Source organism: Bison bison, unplaced genomic scaffold, assembly GCF_000754665.1.
Source record: "Bison bison bison isolate TAMUID 2011002044 unplaced genomic scaffold, Bison_UMD1.0 scf7180017864267, whole genome shotgun sequence".
Lineage (NCBI taxonomy): Eukaryota > Metazoa > Chordata > Mammalia > Artiodactyla > Bovidae > Bison > Bison bison.
In genome coordinates, this window is record NW_011494839.1 from 1,291,288 (window position 1) to 1,312,637 (window position 21,350).

A 21,350-nucleotide genomic window follows, 5' to 3' on the forward strand; every position below is an offset into this window, starting at 1 on the left:
CCCTGTTTGTTTAACTTATACACAGAGTACATCATGAGAAACGCTGGACTGGAAGAAACACAAGCTGGAATCAAGATTGCCAGGAGAAATATCAATAACCTCAGATATGCAGATGACACCACCCTTATGGCAGAAAGTGAAGAAGAACTAAAAAGCCTCTTGATGAAAGTGAAAGTGGAGAGTGAAAAAGTTGACTTAAAGCTCAACATTCAGAAAACTAAGATCATGGCATCTGGTCCCATCACTTCATGGGAAATAGATGGGGAAACAGTGGAAACAGTGTCAGACTATTTTTCTGGGCTCCAAAATCACTGCAGATGGTGACTGCAGCCATGAAATTAAAAGACACTTACTCCTTGGAAGGAAAGTTATGACCAACCTAGATAGCATATTCAAAAGCAGAGACATTACTTTGCCAACAAAGGTTCGTCTAGTCAAGGCTATGGTTTTTCCTGTGGTCATGTATGGATGTGAGAATTGGACTGTGAAGAAGGCTGAGTGCCAAAGAATTGATGCTTTTGAACTGTGGTGTTGGAGAAGACTCTTGAGAGTGCCTTGGACTGCAAGGAGATCCAACCAGTCCATTCTGAAGGAGATCAGCCCTGGGATTTCTTTGGAAGGAATGATGCTAAAGCTGAAACTCCAGTACTTTGGCCACCTCATGCCAAGAGTTGACTCATTGGAAAAGACTCTGATGCTGGGAGGGATTGGGGGCAGGAGGAGAAGGGGACGACAGAGGATGAGATGGCTGGATGGCATCACTGACTCGATGGATGTGAGTCTGAGTGAACTCTGGGAGTTGGTGATGGACAAGGAGGCCTGGCATGCTGCGATTCATGGGGTCGCAAAGAGTCGGACACGACTGAGCGACTGATCTGATCTGATCTGATACATTTCTGTTAAGAATGTGAATGAGTAGAACTTCTTTGAAAGGGTATTTGGCAATGTCTACCAAAATTGTTTTAAAATACACATCATTTTGACTGAATAAATAATTTTACTCTTAGGAATATGTCCTATGGCTATATTCACATGTGTAGAAAATAACATATATACAAGGATATCCACTGCAGCACTCTTTTGTCATGACAAAAGATTAGAAGCATCAAATTCCACCAACAAAGGACTAGTTAAGGAAGTTAGGCTATAATTATACAGTGCAATTGTCAGAATTAGACAACTATTTTATGGACTGATATGGAAAAATCTCCAGAATTACACATATCAACACACACAGTTGAACAGAATAAGGCTTTAGATTAATATATATAAAGAATACTACTATTTGTTTTAAAAAAGGGTTTTTCCTCAAAAATAGGTATTTTAACTGGCTTTTTGCTTATCAATGCAAAGCCTAACCATGAAACAGTACAAGAAAGTAGTAAAAGTGATTGCTTCTCAGGAAAAGAAATGATGGCTAGACAGATGAAACGGGAGCACTTGACATGGCAAACCATGTATATCCACTGGCCCTTCAAAAATAAAATTAAAGCAGTAAAAATAAGATTCTTTTCTGAAAAAACAAAATAAAATTTCAACTAAATCAAGCTCCAAAGGTACTATTATTAGTAAAACACAGGAGAGTGAGGCCAAAAAGCAGTAATTCATGGGCCTATAAAGAAGTCATATCATACTTTTTCCACCAGCATACCTCACTGCCTCCACTCACTGCCCCACCACATGGGGTGGAGAGTAGTAAGTCACAGACTATCTAATCTAACACACAGACTTCCCTGGTGGCTCAGTGGTAAAGAATCCACCTGTCAACACAGGAGACTTGGTTCGATCCCTGCATCAAGAAGATCCCCTGGAGGATATGGCAACCCACTCCAGTATTCTTGCCTGGAAAATCCCATGGACAGAGGAGCCTGATGGGCTACAGTCCATGGGGACACAAAAGAGTCAGACATGACTTAATGACTAAGCAACAACAAATCTAACACCAAATGCATGGTCCTCTACCCATCTGGCCTTCCCCATCATCCCTCTCAGTACTACCCTAGAAGTGTTGACTGTGAAAGAGATTGAGAGAAAAAGTTTTACTTTGATTCAAAACATTTTACAAAAATGCTTTGTTATACAGAAAATGTACATCAGCAAAAAATATTTTAATTAATGTGACATATTCCATTAGGATACAATATCTATTTTCTTACACTGACATCTGTTTAAAATCAGGTTCCAGCATGTCATTCCAGACTAAGTAATTCTGAAAGAGAAATCCCAGAATGAGCTTCCAACAAGTTCCATAACAACAACAGAATAGCACTAATCCATTTCATTTATCACCCCTAGATTGAGAAGGACATGGGCAACAATCAAAGACAAAGCAGTAATATGATTTAAAACTATTGATTCCCTTTTAATTTATTCTCATTCTCAGGTATATTCTTATTCTTATTCTCAGGTATGGTTTTATTTGTACATATTTTAAGAGTACACTGGAAAGCTAAAAAGCAACATCTTTGTTCAGCTCTTGTTCAGTCTCTCACCTTCTATTACAACCTTAAATTATAATAAAACTGACCTTAAAATATAAAACACAAGTAGAATTTTAATGTGATAGACTAAGAGGGACCTTGCTGTAGGGCAGATTGACTTAATAAACATTTATTGAGTCCCTGCTATGGCTGATAGGCAAATAGGAATACTATCAAGTTCTTGTTCTTGGGAACTGGTGGTCAATGAGGGAGATTGCAGGTAAACAACCAGCTGTGCTTTGAGACTGAGTGAAAACTGAAAAACAGAGGAACAAGTGTCCCCTTACAGAGGCAAGAGGGAAGAGAAATTCTGACCAGCGTGAGATGGAAAAGCTGCAGATCAGTGGCTTTTGAGCTCAGCCTTCAGGTGTGGAAGGACCTTGATAGGTTGCAAGAGAGGAGCCAGACAGTCCAGGCTGAAGGAGAGGAAGAAAGGCAAGGAGGTGTGGGGGGATGAGGAAGCGGGAACTGACGAGTGAGAGCAGGGGCTGCCTGTGGGGTATGCAGGAGAGAACGTGAGTCTAAAAACGTTCAGTCGGCCTGGGCTTGGGCACCGTGCCGAGGGTGGTTGCTGGTGGTGGTGTCCATGAGGAGCCAATGAGAACTGGGGGGAGGGGAGCTGGATAGGATAACACCATCTATTTGTGTTTTAGAAAAGGGCTCCGATAGCAGTAGAAAGGATGATTAAAGTGTGTGGTGACAAGGAGACTAGCTGAGAGGGCATGGTGTTGTCCAGGTGAGAGATGAGGGATGTCAAAATTAGGATAGAGCCAAAGAGGAGAGAAAGCGGACACTGGAAAGATGGAGGGATAAAACATGGTGACTGACTGGAGGAGGGATGGGGCACAGTGGAGTTTAAAACTCAGATCTTTAGCCAGAAAATTAGCTTCCTTATATATCCAGTTAAAGAACTTTGACCCTCAAACCAAAGAATGTCAAAAGAGAGAAAAAATAATAATTTTGTAGAAGCATCGTCTGGTCTGAATCATATTAATAAATTCATTCATTTACTTAATATTTCTAAAAGCAGTATGCTATGTAAAGGGATACAAATAATAAAAAGACATGATTCTTGCCCTCAAGAATATAGTTAAAATCTTGAGAAAGAAGAACAGAGCTGGAGGAATCGAGCTCCCTGACTTCAGACCATTCTACAAAGCTACAGTAATGAAAAACAGTAGGTACGGGCACAAAAACAGATACACAGATCATGGAACAGAATAGAGAGCCCCAAATAAGCCCACACAGTCATGGCCAATTAATCTATGACAAAGGAAGCAACAATATACAATGAAGAAAGACAATCTCTTCAGTAAGTGGTGCTGGGAAAACTAGACAGCTTCATGTAAAAGGATGAAATTAGAACTCTAACAGCATATGCAAAAGTAAACTCAAAATGGACTAAACACCCAAATATAAAACCAGAAACTATAAAAGTCCTAGACCTGGCTTCCCAAGTGGCTCAGTGCTAAAGAATCGTCCTGCCAATGCAGGAGACGTGGGTTTGATCCCTGAGTCAGGAAGATCCTCTGGAAGAGGAAATGGCAACCCACTGTAGTATTCTTGCCTGGAACATCCCATGGACAGAGGAGCATGGCAGGCTACAGTCCATGGGAGCAACTGAGCATACATAAAACTCCTAGAGGAAAACATAGGCAGAACACTCTTTGACATCAGATCAGATCAGATCAGTCACTCAGTCGTGTCCGACTCTTTGCGACCCCATGAATCGCAGCACGCCAGGCCTCCCTGTCCATCACCAACTCCCAGAGTTCACTCAGACTCACGTCCATCGAGTCAGTGATGCCATCCAGCCATCTCATCCTCTGTCGTCCCCTTCTCCTCCTGCCCCCAATCCCTCCCAGCATCAGAGTCTTTTCCAATGAGTCAACTCTTCACATGAGGCGGCCAAAGTACTGGAGTTTCAGCTTTACCATCATTCCTTCCAAAGAAATCCCAGGGCTGATCTCCTTCAGAATGGACTGGCTGGATCTCCTTGCAGTCCAAGGGACTCTCAAGAGTCTTCTCCAACACCACAGTTCAAAAGCATCAATTCTTTGGCACTCAGCCTTCTTCATAGTCCAATTCTCACATCAATACATGACCACAGGAAAAACCATAGCCTTGACTAGACGAACCTTTGTTGGCAAAGTAATGTCTCTGCTTGACATAAATAGTAGCAATACATTTTTTTGTATCTGTCTCCTAAAGCAGAAGTAATAAAAAGCAAAAATAAAAAATAGAACTTAATTAAACTTAAAAGCTTTTGCACAGCAAAGGAAACCATCTGCAAAATGAAAAGACAACCTACTGAATAGGAGAAGATATTTGCAAATTATATGGCCAATAGTGATTAATTTTATCCAAAATATATAAATAGCTCATACAACTCAACATCAAAAAACCAACAACCATATTAAAATGGGCAGAATATCTGAGTAGGCATTTGCCAGAGAAGACATAGAGATGGTCAACAGGTACATGAACAGACACTCAGCATCACTAATCATCAGAGAAATGCAAATCAAAATCACAACGACATATTACCTCACACCTGTCAAAATGGCCATCATCAAAAAGAACCAAAATAATAAACGTTGAGGAGGATGTGGAGAAAAAGGAACCTTTATACATAGTTGGTGGGAATGTAAATCGGTGCTGCCTCCATGGAAAATACTATGAAGGTTTCTCAGAAAACTAAAAGTAGAACTAACATGCTGCTGCTGCTGCTAAGTCCCTTCAGTCGTGTCCGACTCTGTGCGACCCCAGAGACGGCACCCACCAGGCTCCCCCGTCCCTGGGATTCTCCAGGAAAGAACACTGGAGTGGGTTGCCATTTCCTTCTCCAATGCAATAAAGTGAAAAGTGAAAGTGAAGTCGTTCAGTCGTCTCCGACTCTTAATGACCCCATGGACTGCAGCCTACCAGACTCCTCCGTCCATGGGATTTTCCAGGCAAAAGTACTGGAGTGGGGTTCCATTGCCTTCTCCGGACTAACATAGAACCCCGAAATTCCATCCCTACGTATATATCTGAAAAAAACAAAAACCCTAATTTGAAACAATACATGCACCCCAATATTTACAGCAATGTTATTTATAATTGCTGAGATATGAAGGCAACCCAAGTGTCCAACAAGAGATGAATGGATAAAGAAAATGTAAAGAACAAACTAGGGTTATCAGTGGGAAAAGGGAAGTGGGGCGGGACAATATAGGAATAGAGGATTAAGAGGTGCAAACTATACTGTATGAAATAAGCTACAAGGATATATTGTGCAACACAGGGAATATGGCCAATATTTTATAATAAAAATAAATGGAGTATAAAAAAAGACTGACAGTTAAGTGAAAATAAAATTAAATTAAACTATGATAAATGCTATTTAGGGATAAATAAAGGATGATTATAAGAGTGTATTTGTGTCCTATTGACTTCCCTGGTGGCTCAGACGGTAAAGCGTCTGTCTACAATGTGGGAGACCTGGGTTCGATCCCTGGGTCAGGAAGTTCCCTGGAGAAGGAAATGGCAACCCACTCCTGTACTCTTGCCTAGAAAATCCCATGGACGGAGGAGCCTGGTGTCCATGGGGTCGCAAAGAGTTGGACACGACTGAGCGACTTCACTTCACTTCATTTAGTGTCTGCTCTAACAAATTGCCACAAACTGAGTAGCTAAAACAAAACAAATTTATTTTCTTACAGTTCTGGAGGCCAGATTTCACCAGGCTAAAGGTGTGCTAAGCCCCCATTCCTGCAGGAGACTATAGAGGAAAACACTTCCTTGCTTTTTCCAGCTTCTAGTGGCCTCTTGTATTCCTTGTGACCTCTTCCTTCCCCTTCAAAGCCAGCACCATAGCATCTTCTCTGACTCAGCTTTCTTCTGCTGTCACATGCCCTCTGTCTTTAATCAAATTTCACTCTTAGAGGATACTTGTGATTATATTAGGGCCTACCCAGATAATCCAGGATAATCACCCCCGTGTCAGACTCCTCAGTGTATCACATCTGCAGAGGCCCTTTTCCATTTGGGGAAACTGACAGATTCCATGGGCTAGAACCTGGCAATCTTTGGTGGTCATTATTCAGCGTACCACAAGGGGCATAGAAGAAAAGCCTCTCAACCAGCCCCTTTCTCCTAAAGGCTGTGGTGAGTTTTAAGCAAAGGAACTATGTGGTAAGATTTGAATTTTAGTAAGATTAACTTGGAACTCTGAGGATGCAGAAGAAGAGCCTGGAGTCAGGGAACCCCTCCAATAATTCTGGAAAGTTTGATTGAAACCATAGTAGTTGGGTTGGGTGTATTGGTGGGAAATTAAGATGGCACCAACAGCCCTTTGCACACTGCTGGATACAATAAATGATTTCTGGTTTGGGCAATCAGGTGCCACAAATGAAAATCTGTAATAAAAGAAGAGAAGCAGATTTGGAAAGGGGTTGGAGGACCTTAGGCAAGGAGGGAAGTGTTTATTGAAGAAAAGTATTTCTAATCTGAGAATTAAACAATGTGCTTGCAAACATAAATCAATTTACATTACTTGTGTTAGTAAGTTTTATCCTCATATCCTTAGAACATAATCTACGGATGTTAAAGAAAAATAAGCATGTAATTATACTGAATTTTTTTTCATCTGGCCTGGAATCTGCAACTAACAGTCCCCAACCTTTTTGGCATTAGGGACCAGTTTCATAGAAGACAATTTTTCCAAGGACTGGGGGCATCAGGGGTGGTTTGGGGATGATTCAAGCCCATTACATGTATTGTCCACTTTATTTCTTTTATCATTACATCAGCTCCACCTCAGATCATCAGTCATTAGATCCCAGAGGTTGGAGACCCCTGCCCTAAACTATCAATGCTGTGAAGAGTCACAGCGATCTTTCTCATCCAATAGTTCTCAGTTTATTTTTTCCACTGCTACATGCCCAGCTGAAAAGAGGGGCACACTCCTTTTGGTTCATTCCAACACACATGTTCTAATTGACCTTTTTTCTCCCCCATTACAAGCTTATGTTAGAATAAATTGAGTTATTTATCAGGATAAATAAACCAATTCTTTTAGTTCAACAATTTTGTAACGTGAGAACCAGCTACTGTCAGACAAACCCCAGGACTGATAGCAACACATTGTCACAGAAATAGAGCAGGATCCTATGGTCCTGGCCCCCCTTCCCCCACCCCTTTGCGTCCTCAGTCTGCCTTTGGTCTGTGAAAAAAAAAACTTTAACCAAAGGATAAGTTGAATCACAGAAGTAAGAAAACGCAGAAACAAAGGAAAACAGGCAACCAAACTAAATAATAATAATTTAGTCACTAAGCTAAAGATAGCATCACTGACTTAATGGACATGAACTTGAGCAAACCCTGGGAGATAGTAGAGGACAGGGAGGCCTGGTGTGCTGCAGTCCATGGGGTTGCAAAGAGTTGGACACGACTCAGTGTCTGAACAGTCACTAAGCATAGTCAAGGACATTTAGTTCCTTCTCAAGAGCTACTAATAATATTCTGAGCTATATCTTGTGATCTGTCTTATAGATACTGAAACCCCCACAAGGTGGAAGTTAACTATTGCAGTACTTGAAGGCCAGACTATAAGCATGACATAAGCTCCCATAATTCTGAGAACCAGCCTCAAAGAAATGGAAACAAACAAACCCTGGAACTGAAGATTAACTGTACTTAAAACAATCATCATGACGCTGGTCAGACCACTGATGACCAATTTCAAAATGCTTGTCAGAGATGACTGTGCTGTTTCTGCATGTAACCAAGCCTCCTCCCTCTGTCTATAAAAACTCTTGCCCACTGGTTGGGGGTGAACAGAGTCAGCCTTTGGACAGGCATCTGCCTTCTCCCTCACTCCCCCAGCCTCCAAAGTGGAAAGTTTGTTGGCATCTAAAATACAGCAAACTTTCTACCAACCTGGCCTCTTTATTGGCTTTTGAGCAGTGAGCAGCCAGACCCCACTTTCAGTTACATCACAGCAGCACATAAGAATCACTAATTCGGTCCCTAATCCACCCAGGACCAGTGAAGCCAGAGCAGTGACACGCCTGTTCACTGAGCTCATTAGGACAGCTCTGACCAAGCCCGGTCTTGTGATTTTCAGCCCATTGCTGCTTCTAGTATCAGTTCCTTCTCCATTTCTTCTCTAAAGACTACCTTCCACCTCATTTTACCATCCACAAGGACTAAGGTTCATAGAAACAACAGAATTTATTTTTTGTCTTTTTTTTTTTTTTTTTTTTCCCAGTAAAGTAGTATCTTTTCAAGTTTCATCTGTCTTGAGTCCCTTGAGTTTCTTCGCTATTACAGCCTCAGTGGGCCTTCCCTGGTCTCCCGCGCTCTCTCTCCTCCCTCTGTGCTCCTATGCACTCAGCCTGCACCGCGCACTTTATGACTGTTACATCCTACGTTGTCTTCTCCTCTCGTTTCCTTATATGTGCACACACTGTCTTCTGCCTAGATTTACGAGGTCCTTGTAGAGTTTTGCATCTCAGTCCTCAGAAATGAAAGAGGTGATCTATGGTGTGGAAGTTAAACTGCTGAAGCATTCAGAACAGAGATGTCTGCTGCTTTTTTGGCGAGACTACCATCTCCCCACTCTGCACTGCAGAGATCCTGTTATATATTCTGCAGTTGTTCTGCATGTAAAGATGGGAAAGAGACTGTTGTTTCAGCTTCAGAAACAATATATTGGGTCCCATAAACTGAGAGAAAACTAATAACCTGTACATTCTCATGCTCCTAAAACCTAGAGTGATGGCTTAGATGATTCTTGTTCCTCTCCCTCAGAAGCCTGTTTTATCATTGTTTCCTGGCTATGGAATTCTTTTATGGTGTTGTTTCTTTGAAATGTGTCCTGGTACTTTAGCTTTCTGCTATCTTGATCTTCTGGAGTACAGCAGCTATTTCTGATCAGAATCTGTGTAATTGAGGCTAGGTTTGGACAGGACTCTTCAAATTGTATATCCAACATGGTTACTTAAAATCCGCCGGGGACTTTCTGTTCAATAATATTTGTGAGCTGTTTCTTCACATTTTAGTAAAGCCTGGATAGTGCCCCAAAAGGCTATAAATAAAATTAGATTGTTTTAGTGGTTTTCTTTGCACCTGAATTAATTTATTTCCATCTTAGAGGCCCCACTATTCAGGATTCTGATTTTATTTTTAAAGACAAATGAGTAAGGCAAAAAATTAGAGATACACTGGCAGAAAGCATTCTCAATGTGATATCCCATTTTGCTGCTGAATCAATACGTAATCTGTGGTAAATAACCTTGGCAGGATGCCAATCAATAAAATTAAACCATAAAGTGCTATAGAATACTCCAGTGTCTAATGTGTTTCTCAGGCAAACAGCATTAAATTGAGGGATAATCCTTCTCCATATTATACCATTTAGCTTATATATGATAATTATGAAATAAAATGCTTTTGAGTTTATTTTGCACCCAACATTGGTCAAGCACTCTGCTTTGCCTAATCGAGTAGGGAAATGGGTTTGCATACATTTTAACATCGGCACTAAGTTTTATGACAAATGCAGATAAAGGGTGTTACAGGCATACAAAGTACAGGCACCTAACCCAGCCTGGGGGCCACTGGAAAAGATGCCAAGAAGAAGTGGTATCTGAAGAACAAGTAAAATCAGACTGGGAAGAACAGAGATGCATCAGACAAGGGAACAGCACGTACAAAGTCATGAGACAAAGGTGTGTGGAATATCAGGAAAATGACCAATAGTGTAGTGAAGAGTGTAGTGTATTAAAAGTAGAAGTAGAATGTTTAAGACAGACTGGTAGAACCTAAAATTTCAAGCAAATCAACAGAACAGATCATGAAGGGCCTTATCCCATAGGTATCTGGTCAGAAGGAGAAAGCATAACCCTCTGACATTCTGAATTCCAAAAAAGGGGGAACTATGTAACCTTGAAACTATTATAGAACTACAGAAGGTCCATGACATCATCTGGTAAATGGTTAAATACCAATCACAGTGCTCTCTGTATAGCAACAGGATACAAATCACCAATTGGGTTTTGGTTTTTTTATTTTTGGCCATGCCTCTCAGCATATGGGATCTTAGTTCCCCTTCCAGGGATTGAACCCATGCCCCCTGCAGTGGAAGTGCTGAGTCTTAACCACAGGACTCCCAGGCAAGTCCATAAATTCATTTTTTTTTAAGACAGAAAAACACACAACAAGATGGACTGTAATGCCTTTCTCTACTATTTTCAGACACTTGACCACACTACCTCTATGGCCTTTAAGCCGTAGTAAAGCCCTCCCAGGTGGTGCTAGTGGTAAAGAACTCACCTGCCAATGCAGGAGATGTAAGAGATGCAGGTTCCATCCCTGGGTCAGGAAAATCCCCTGGAGGAAGGCATGGCAAGCCACTCCAGTATTCTTGCCTGGAGAATCGCATGGACAGAGGAGCCTGGCGGGCTATGGTCCATGGGGGTGCACAGAGTCAGACATGACTGAAGTGACTTAGCACCCACTCAAAAACTTTAGAACTTTATCTAGAAGGCAGCCACTGAAGGGCTTTTAAGCAGCAGAGCAATAAGATCAGTTTTACGTTTTTAGAAGATTACAATGACATTGTTGAGAAGGCTGAACTCAAGGCAAGCCAGACTGAAGGCAACGAACTATTGTGGTAATGCAGGGGAATAATGCTGAGGGTCTGCACTTTGCTCGTAGGAGTCACATAGAGGTGGAACAGATGGGATCGACTGAATTTCCTCTCCAACAGGATGGAGGGATTAGGGAGAGGGCAACTTTCAGGGTCTCTCCATCTAAGTTTCTGACTTGAGCCACTTGATGAATGAGGGAAATATAGGTTAAGAAACATTGCACGAGGTCACTTTGGTGGGTAGGAAAGACAGAGATGATTTCAACCAAGGACAGCTTGAGCTTCCAGTGCCTCTGAGACAAGCCGGTGGAGACATGCAGAAAGCTTGAGATAGAGATTCAAGACATTGACTTGAACTAGATACTTCCTACTCAAGAGTATTGCTCCAGGAATTTTCCCATCTCTATTGTTTTGTTGTCTGTTTGTCTGGTTTGCTGGTGTGTTTGTTTGGTTCTCTACTGGGCTTTCCCCCATCAGCATGAAAGCATGCCATTATTCCTCTCATCTGAAAAAATCCTGTCTCCCCTTCTTCCACCAGCTACTGCCCCATGCCTTTGTTCCTTTTTAGCAGAGTCTCATCCTCTTCTAGTCTCTACACATAATATTACACTATATAAAGTCACTGCACAATGTATTATACTCTAATCAAATCCCACATTGCTAAATACAATGGTCACGTCTTGATCTCACCTTACTTAGTTTCTAAGCTGCTTTGACCACGTGAATCATGCTTTATTTTTCAAAACATTTAGCTTCACTTGACCTCCATAATATAAAACTCTCTTCCTAACCCACTGGTTTCCTCGTCATTTTTTTCACTCTAATTTTTTGGGGTAAGAGTCGGACACGAATGAGCGACTAAGACAAACACACACATATACCATTTTTCTAGATTCCACATATATGTATTAATATACAGTATTTTTTTGTCTCCTTCTGACTTACTTGCAAAGCAGAAACAGACACACAGACTCTAATATATGGGTACCAAAGAGGGGGTATGGTTGGGAGACTGGGATCAACATATATACGCTACTGTGTATAAAACAGATAACTAATGAGAACCTACTGTATAGCCCAGGGAACTCTACTCAGTGCTGTGTGGTGACCCAAATGGGAAGGAAACCCAAGGAAGAGGGGATATATGTATACATATAATTGATCCACTTTGCTGCACAGCAGAAATTAACACAATGTTGTGAAGCAACTGTACTCCAATATAAAAATCAAATTAAAAAAAAAACTTCACATGACCTGGCCCCCCGTTGACTGTCTGATCTCATCAATTTCTACCCCACCCTCACACTTGGCTCCATCCACATTGGCCAGGCACACACCAGGCCTGCTGTGGAGCCATCACATTGGCTGTTACCTCTACCCAAAACACTCTTCCCCAGGTGCAGTGGCTGACTCCCTGTGTTCTTCAAGAATGCTCAACTTCAGCTACTAAGAATAACTCTCAGTGCCATCTTTGTAATCGCAACTCACATCCCCAGAACTCCTGATCTTTCTTTTCCTCTCTGCCTTTTCTCTGTTCCATTTCTACTACACAGTGCAATTACTTAGTCACTGTGGTGTTCTCCCCATCACTGTCACTGCCACCGTTAAAATGTAAATTCTATTTGGCAGAAAACTTGATTTTGTTCACTGACTCATCCTAGTTTGAGGTGCATAGAACTAAATGAATGAAACTATCAATACATAAGCAGGAGCTGAAGAAGACATCGTCATTGAAGAGAGATTATTGGAGAAAATGGACTAAGGGCAGAACACCTGGGTACTTCTCTTTCAAGGACTAAAAGAGGAAGACAAACCCATAAAGAGGGCTGAGAAGGAAATAATATAGTTGTTGGAAGAAAAATATAAGAGGAGAATGTCAGGGAGAAGGGGAGGGAGGTTCAGCAGGGAGGGGATATATGTACACGCATAGCTGGCGCATGCTGTTGTATAGCAGAAACTAACACAACATTGTAAAGCAATTATACTCCAATAAAGATAATAATAAATGGAAAAAAATAGTAGAGATGGGAAAAAGGAGGAGAGTGTATCAGAAGCCAAGGGAGGAAAATATTTCAAGCTCTGTGAGAAGCCAGGTAAGGCTTCTGGTCTCCTGAAGGATCACCTGGTCCTTCTTAAGCCATGGACCGTTTTCCTGCTTCGCTGGCCAGCCTATACCTTTTCTGGCCCTGTCCATCCTCCACACCCCTCTGCTCTCTCTGCACGCTCCTTGAGGAAATAGTTCTTGATGGAAATGTGGCATAAAATGGAGAGTGAGGTGACCAAGCAATACAGAATACACAGTTTTATAAGAAATTAACATTTGTGTATAGAATAACAGTCGCAAATATTTAAACAATAAAGTCTGAGGCTAAAGGAAAAAAAAATGCCTTCCTGTTGTAAACACTCCCCTCCAGTTACGAATATCTCTCCATCCATCCTCTGAAAGAAACGTATCAGCACACTGACACAGCTTTTATGCAGTCTAAGAGGAAACTTAATGGCCCTTTTTGGCTATGACCTGTTAAAAGCTCACTCATGAAACTGTCACTCAGGATAGCTTGTGTTAGGGGCAAGGGAGGATTTGCATCTACATGCGTAAACAATTGGGGATCATCACCATAGAGAAGAAGTTTTGAAGTATCCCATTTCCTTGCTAAACATTTATTAAGCTATAATCTTGGGAATGGAGAAGGCAATGGCACCCCACTCCAGTACTCTTGCCTGGAAAATCCCATGGATGGAGGAGCCTAGAAGGCTGCAGTCCATGGGGTCGCTGAGGGTCAGACACGACTAAGCGACTTCACTTTCACTTTTCACTTTCATGCATTGGAGAAGGTAATGGCAACCCACACCAGTGTTCTTGCCTGGAGAATCCCAGGGACAGGGGAGCCTGGTGGGCTGTCGTCTATGGGATCACACAGAGTCGGACATGAAGTGACTTAGCAATAGCAATCTTGGGAAAGCTCAGAATTTCGGATTTGAAATTATTCAAGAAATGCTTAGGTAATAGAGTGTTTTCATAGACCAACAGGCTTCTTGAAGGTAGTTTTGTGGTGGTGGTGGTGGTGTTGCCCTGGTGAGTCCTCAGCCTTCCATGGAGATGAACTGTTGTTGTCTAAGCAAAAACCTGGATTCAATGAAATAGTCCAAGATATAAGCACCCCCCATGAGGAGGGTCAGCTCAGCTTATTCATTCAACAACAATTAGAGTGGAGCAAAGGTGTCCACTTTGCTAAGTACTGGGAATAATAAGGCATGACTTCTGTCCTAGAGGAGTTCACCCTCTACAGAAGTGGTAGAGTCTATAAAAATAAATAACTACAGTACAACATTCATGCTACTGAATTTACAGCCAGACATAGTCATCTGTAGAATTATTCTATATTCCAAACCCTGCTGTTCTTCCCATCCTGTGTTAGATCTGTAGCACCTATGTCAGTAAGCGATGTTACAAAAACCTCAGATATACCCAGAGAAGATTTAGTGAAGATGTGGGAAAGCAAGTGCTTCAGGTCAAGAATAGTGTCTCCCTGTGGCCACATAGCCAGGGACACAAGACTCTCACCATTCTCATCTCAATCTAGCCATAAATGCTCCCCATTCCAGAAAGGAATAATAGCACTGGCTCTGTCTTCAGTACAATGTATTTATCCCTCTTGCTACTCAGAAGAATTTTATTTCTTGAAAAAGAAAATCATTGTTTGGTTTTTCTTACCTTATAAAGGATAGAAGACGGCAATCCTTACCCACCATTAGCTGAAAAACAAGTAGATCTCTAGCTTCTACAGATTCAGGAATGGCTTAGAAATACTTCACAATCTATAGAAAGAATGGAAAATGAGAATACTAAAGAATTATGGGCCTTCTTTCTTGACAGTTTGAACAAAGCCAGTAATTTATCTTTAGCAACTTAGAATGTTATTTAGAAGAGGGTCTGATTTTCTAAAGAAATGTCAGTTGAGCTGTCACTCATTATCCCAATTATGATATTATCTAAGGATACAGTTATCAGAAAACACTATTTATATATGTAAATAACATATATATTTAATATAAAATTTGTTTAATGGGCCATAATTTTTTTTATTTTGACAGCACAGAAGGCTGTCAAATGAAGTTTAAACAGATGGTTTGGACAACTAATTCCTAGTTAGATCTGATGGATCTGGTAGAGGACAGGAAGGGGGAGAATGGGAGGAGTTCTCATGGTATCATGAAGTGACTGCTACCACCACACTCTTAGAGGACCATTTGGAAAATAGCTACCAATGGTAGCCACTAGGGAAAACAGTATGGTTTCTCAAAAAACTAAAAACAATATTACCATATGACCCAGCAATTTCACTCCTGGGTACATATCAAAAACAAAAAACACTTATTCAAGAAGGAATGCACTCCAATGTTCAGAGCAGCATTATTTATAACTGCCAAAATATGGAAGCAACATAAGTGTCCATCAACAGATGAATGGATGAAGATGTGATACACATATGCATTGGAATACTGCTCAGTCATAAAAATAATGAAATTTTGCCATTTTCAGTAACATGCGTGGACTTAGAGGACATTATGCTACGTTAAATAAGTCATACAGAAGTAGGAAGATTGAATGATACCACTTATACGTGTAAAATAAAAATACAACAAATTAATGAATATAACAAAAACAGAAGCAGACTCATAGAGAACAAGCATAGTTACTAGGAGGAGGGTGGAGGGGCAGTTATGGGATGAGGGAATGGAAGGTACAAATCATTAGGTGTAAGATAAATTCAGGGATATACTGTACAACATGGGGAATATGGCAATATTTAATAATAACTGTAAATGAAAGGTAACCATTAAAATTGTGTAAACATTTTTAAAAAGAAATAGTTACCAATTCATAGTAATAATAACAATAAAGAAGATATACTGAAGAAAAGAGTGATAAAATATTGATGATGAACATAAAACACCATCTGAGCAAATGGAATGGTGTAACATGTCCTTGGATTGGGTGACTCAGTATTATAATATCCTCAAAAAATCAGTATAAATTTAGTGCAATTCCAATTAGAGTCTCAACAGGGTTTTTCATTTATGTTTTGGGGGACTGATAAAATGATCATTAAATCTATATGGAAAGCAAATAGACCCTAAAAAACACTGAAAAAAAGAATAACAGTAAGGGAACTTGTCTGATATCAGCACATATCTTAATGCTGCTATAGACTAATAGGGTGACAATATGGAAAGAGACTAATAGAACAGCAGAACAGAGAATCCAGGAATAGATGAACAAATGCAAGAGATTTTAATATATGACCAAGGTGGTGTTTCAATTCAGTGGGAAAATGGTAGAATATTTAATAAATTATGCTGAATGAATTATCTATCAATATAGAAAAACTGAAGACAAAGCTGTATGTTACATATGTATAAAAATAAATCCAAAAGGATTAAAGACTTAGATGGAAAAACGATAAAATAAAATGATAACATTCTTGAGGTTTCCCTGGTAGCTCAGTGGCAAAGAATCCATCTGCTAATGCAGGAGACATAGGCTTGATCCCTGACACGGGAAAATCCCACATGCTCTTGAGCAACTAAGCGCATGCGCCGCCTCTATTGCGCCTGTGCTCCAGAGCCCGCGAGCTGCAACTAGTGAGCACACGCGCCGTAACTACTGAAGCCCGCACGCCGAGAGCCCGTGCTCTGCAACAGGAGAAGCCACAGCAGTGAAACCTGCGCACTGCAACCAGGGAGCAGCCCCTGCGCGCTGCAACTACAGAAAAGCTTACGCAGCACCAAAGACCCAGCACAGCCAAAAATAATTTTTTTTAATGACAACATTCTTAGAAGAAAACCTATAAACAAGCTATAATCCCTCAGAATAGGAAAAAATTCTTAACCAAGACAGGAAACCCAAAAGCCATTGAAAAAGACATAGTAATTATATAAAATTTAAGATGTCTAAAATTATAAAAAGCTATCATAAACAATTGGAAAATATAAATATGAGGATAAAATGCAGTGCAGATGACAAACATCTATACAGAGCTCTTTTATACATGAGTAGGGCTTCCCTTGTGGCTCATTCCCCCACTGCCAATGCAGGAGACACAGGTTTGCTCCCTGGGTTGGGAAGATCCCCTGGAGAAGGGAATGGCCACACACTCCAATATTCTTGCCTGGGAAATCCCATGGACAGGGGAACCTGGGGGGCTACGGTCCATGGGGTTGCAAGAGTTGGAGATAACTTTAGCAACTAAACCAACAACCAAAAAAAGATAAACAGCCCAACAATAATATGAGCTAAAGACAAGATTAACCAATTCAGAGGCATGTCCAATCCAATTTCAACCTATAAATCAATATTCAAACATACTTGCAGTAAGGAAGGCAAATTAAATTTTGCCATCAAAGGCAAAAACCAAAAGGTGATGCACTTTCAGGGTATTGTTGGCAGAGACTAAGAAGAGATGGTGCTCTTGACAATTGCTTGTGAAAATATCAACAATAACAATCTTAGTAAGCAATCTGACAAAATTGATGATAACTAAAATCTTTTTAAAACTTTAAAATTATGTAATACATGAAATTTAAAAACTGTAAGTGAAAAAAGTACACATTTAAAATGAAAAAATAACCAATGAAAATATGCCAATAACTATGACATCTTTATTTCACTCTCGCATTTCAATGAATTCAGCTTTAAGTCTAGACTCAAATTTCCTGTTTCAAAAAAACCTTGCAAGTATTATTCTAGTTTTGCTGTTTAAAATATCAGATGAGCTGAGCCCTGAAGAACTGATGGTTTCAAATAATGGTGATGGTGAAGACTCTTGAGAGTCCCTTGGACTGCAAGGAGATTAATCAATCCTAAAGGAAACCAACCATGAATATTTACTGGAAGGCCTGATGCTGAAGCTCCAATACTTTGGCCACCTGATGTGAACAGCTGACTCATTGGAAAAGACCATGATGCTGGGAAAGACTGAGGGCAGGAGGAACAGGGGACAACAGAGGATGAGATTGTTGGATGGCATCACTAACTCAGTGGACATGAGTTAGTGAATTTAAGTAAACTCTGGGAGATAGTGAAGGACAGGGAAGCCTGGCATGCTGCAGTCCATGGGATCGAAAAGAATTGGAACACAACTTAGTGACTGAACAAGTACTGCTATTTAAAATGTCAGATATGAATCTAATTTCATTCCTCTATAGATGGTCTGCTGCTTTCTTTCTGGAATTGATTCCTTGCTCCTAAATTTCACTTTACTGTATCATGTTGATATTTTCCCTTTTCTCTCTCATGTTGGTACACAATAATACCATTTAACCTTTAATCGTGGCAAAATTTCAATTAGCAATTCCTCAAATGTTTAACTTGATTTTTTTTCATTTAGAAGCCCTACTAATCAGATGTTGGCGATGATTCTATTTTTCATGTCCTTTAACTTTTTTTTCATTTTTACAATTATTTGTTCCCTTCTCAATGCCTCTGGGAATGTTTCAAAATCCACTCCATCTCATCAATTCACACATTGATTGCATTCATGCAACCCATGAGTTAAGTTTTTTCCATTATATCTTATTGGTTCTTTTTTATAACTTCTTGCCCCTGTCTAATGTTTCCAGTGCCCTCCCATATGCCATTGAGAATATTTATTATGGTTGTTGTGAGCTCTTGTTTCTCTAGCTCATTACTTCTGTTCCCTCTGGAAGTAGTTGCTCAGTTTGTGATCTCTCCTTTACATCAGTGTTGCTCAAAGGTCTAGTTTTTTCTGTTCCTTTTGGAGCATTAGCTATAGTTTTTATATTAAGTTCTGAGTTCCAACTATATCCCAGTTGCTTTCGAGGCTTTGAGTCCAAAATTAGACTCAAAGGAAGAAAACCACAATTGCTTTAAGTTCCCTATCCTGACTCTGCTTCGGCATAAATGAGACATAATGTCCTCAAGAATTAGCCTGGTCTTAGTTTTTTTCATTTTCAGTAGTGCTAGACTAGGTCATAGACCTACCAACCATTTTCCATTTGTTTATGGAAAGAGTTACAGCGTTCCAGGTATAGGAGAGATGGCAAGGACTCAGAATGGCACATCACTATGGAAAATGCCATTATTTCCAAAATTTCTTGGAACCTTAATCCTCTGTGATTATTACTGTAAATCTTATTTTCCTCCCTCTCCTTCATGGACTTGCATAATTTTTTAATTTCAAAAATATTAAAATTTACTTTTGAGGATTTCTTAACTGAACTGACCCTGAAGATAACTAGAGAGCTCTCTTGGGTTTTATTAAACCAGTTTGACTATAGCTGATCTAAAAATATAACAGAAATTGGCGTGTCCTGTGGAATTATTTCTGTTTTGCCTCCCTGTTCTTAATATATCAATATTTGTATCTTACCAGACATCTATACAGATGTCTAGCCTTTTCTTTTGATCTGACATTTACTTATTCAACAACTGTTTGTTGAACACTTGCATATTATTGTTCTAGTTGTCAGGTGCCCAAAAAGAAAGACACAGTCCCTGCCTTCACAGAGCATTAGAGTCTAACAAAGAATCCAGATTGAATGCGGGTTCTGTTATAGCAGGGATTTCTTCCTATGTTGTTTTCCAGTATATCTCAGGTACCCAGGTCAGTGTAAATATTGACTGCATATTAAATGAGTAAACTATTGACCCTTATGACAAGTGGGTTGAGTGTTATGGTGGGAAAGTGCAAGTGTCATGGAGTATATAAACAAGAGGCTTTACCTGCTCTGGGGGGATCATACAGAATTAGTTCTCCAACTGTTGGAGCCCTCCCTTTAGGGTGTTTTATGCAGGCTTAGCTAAACAAGCAGCATCCAGTTCCTATTCAGGCTGCCCGGCCATTATATACATGGAGGCCTGAGCCACCTTGGATTTTTCAGTATTAATTTCAGTAAATGACAAGTTAGACGAACTGCTTAATAATATCATGTGTTTACAGAAACAACAGAAGAATCAGTTTAACAATGCCTATTTGCGTTTCTTGCTTCTTGCCTGCCCGTGCCTACACCCCATTTTCTTTTCTGACTTGCAGATGAAGGAGCTTCCATGCATCCTTGTGATGATACATACTGTGGACCTTTCCCAGAATCTGAGCCGGAAGTGAAAGCTGTAGCTAACTTCCTCCGAAAACACAGGAAGCACATCACAGCTTACCTATCTTTTCACGCATATGCTCAGATGTTGCTGTATCCATATTCTTACAAGTATGCAACAATCCCCAATTTTAGCTGTGTGGTAAGTACTTGAAGCTGGATATGTGTGTTGGGCTTCATGCTTTTCTAATGCTAAGATGGTCCTATGTAATGATGCAACAAGCATTGTGTATATATATACACACACTATACTATATATACTATACTATACTATATATATATACTATATAGTTATATAGTATAACTATAGTATAGTATAGTTATATAGTATATGTATAACTATAGTTATACATATATATAGTTATATAGATATAGTACATATATATACAGTAACTATTATATATATACTATATACTATACTATATATATAACTATATAGTATATATAGCTACATATATATAACATATACATTAAGAAAGATCTTAATCATATACAGTAACTATTATTATCCTCATTTTACAGATGAGGAAACTAAAACCTAAACATACTAAATAATTAAAATAAGAACACACCACTACTCACTGTCATACCCAGGATTCACTCCAAATCTAGCTCCAATGTTGTTGCTTTTAACCACTGTGCTACACTGCTTCTCAAATGCTATCATTTGAAACTATTTACTTTCTTACCACATGTTATTTAGAAAATGTCAGGATAGATTTGATTGTTTTACAGCTTCGGTCACATATGCAGGAGTGTAATTAACTTTATTGAGTAAATAATTGTTCATAAATTATGGTCTGACTCTCATTAATTAAAAGCAAGTTTTAATTTATAAGTGCTATTCGCTTAATGCTACTAAGTCTCTGGGCATGTATCTGACAAGTTGGTGCTTAGAATGAACAGCTTTTCAAGCGTGAGATTACTTGAAAGAGCAGAGTTCCTTCCTCTCCTCATCTCAGAAACCAACAAGCTATCCACTACAGGAATTAATTCCTTGTAAATGAGTCTGGTTCCGAGCCTATAGTATCTAGAGGCCAATGAAGTTCAAAGCCAGGCCAAGCTAATAGATAGTGTTACAAGTAAGGAACAAGGAGGGAGAAGGGATTGGGAGGGGG

General features: G+C 39.9%; 1 protein-coding gene across 1 annotated transcript in view; it reads left to right on the forward strand.

Annotated features, from left to right (window-relative positions):
* CPA6 (carboxypeptidase A6) overlaps nt 1-21,350 on the forward strand; it is a 300,483-nt gene that overhangs the window by 272,125 nt on the left and 7,008 nt on the right. Inside the window, exon 9 of the mRNA XM_010848449.1 lies at nt 20,172-20,374. Within this exon, the coding sequence (XP_010846751.1) occupies nt 20,172-20,374 (203 nt within the window). The remainder of the gene's footprint in view (nt 1-20,171; nt 20,375-21,350) is intronic.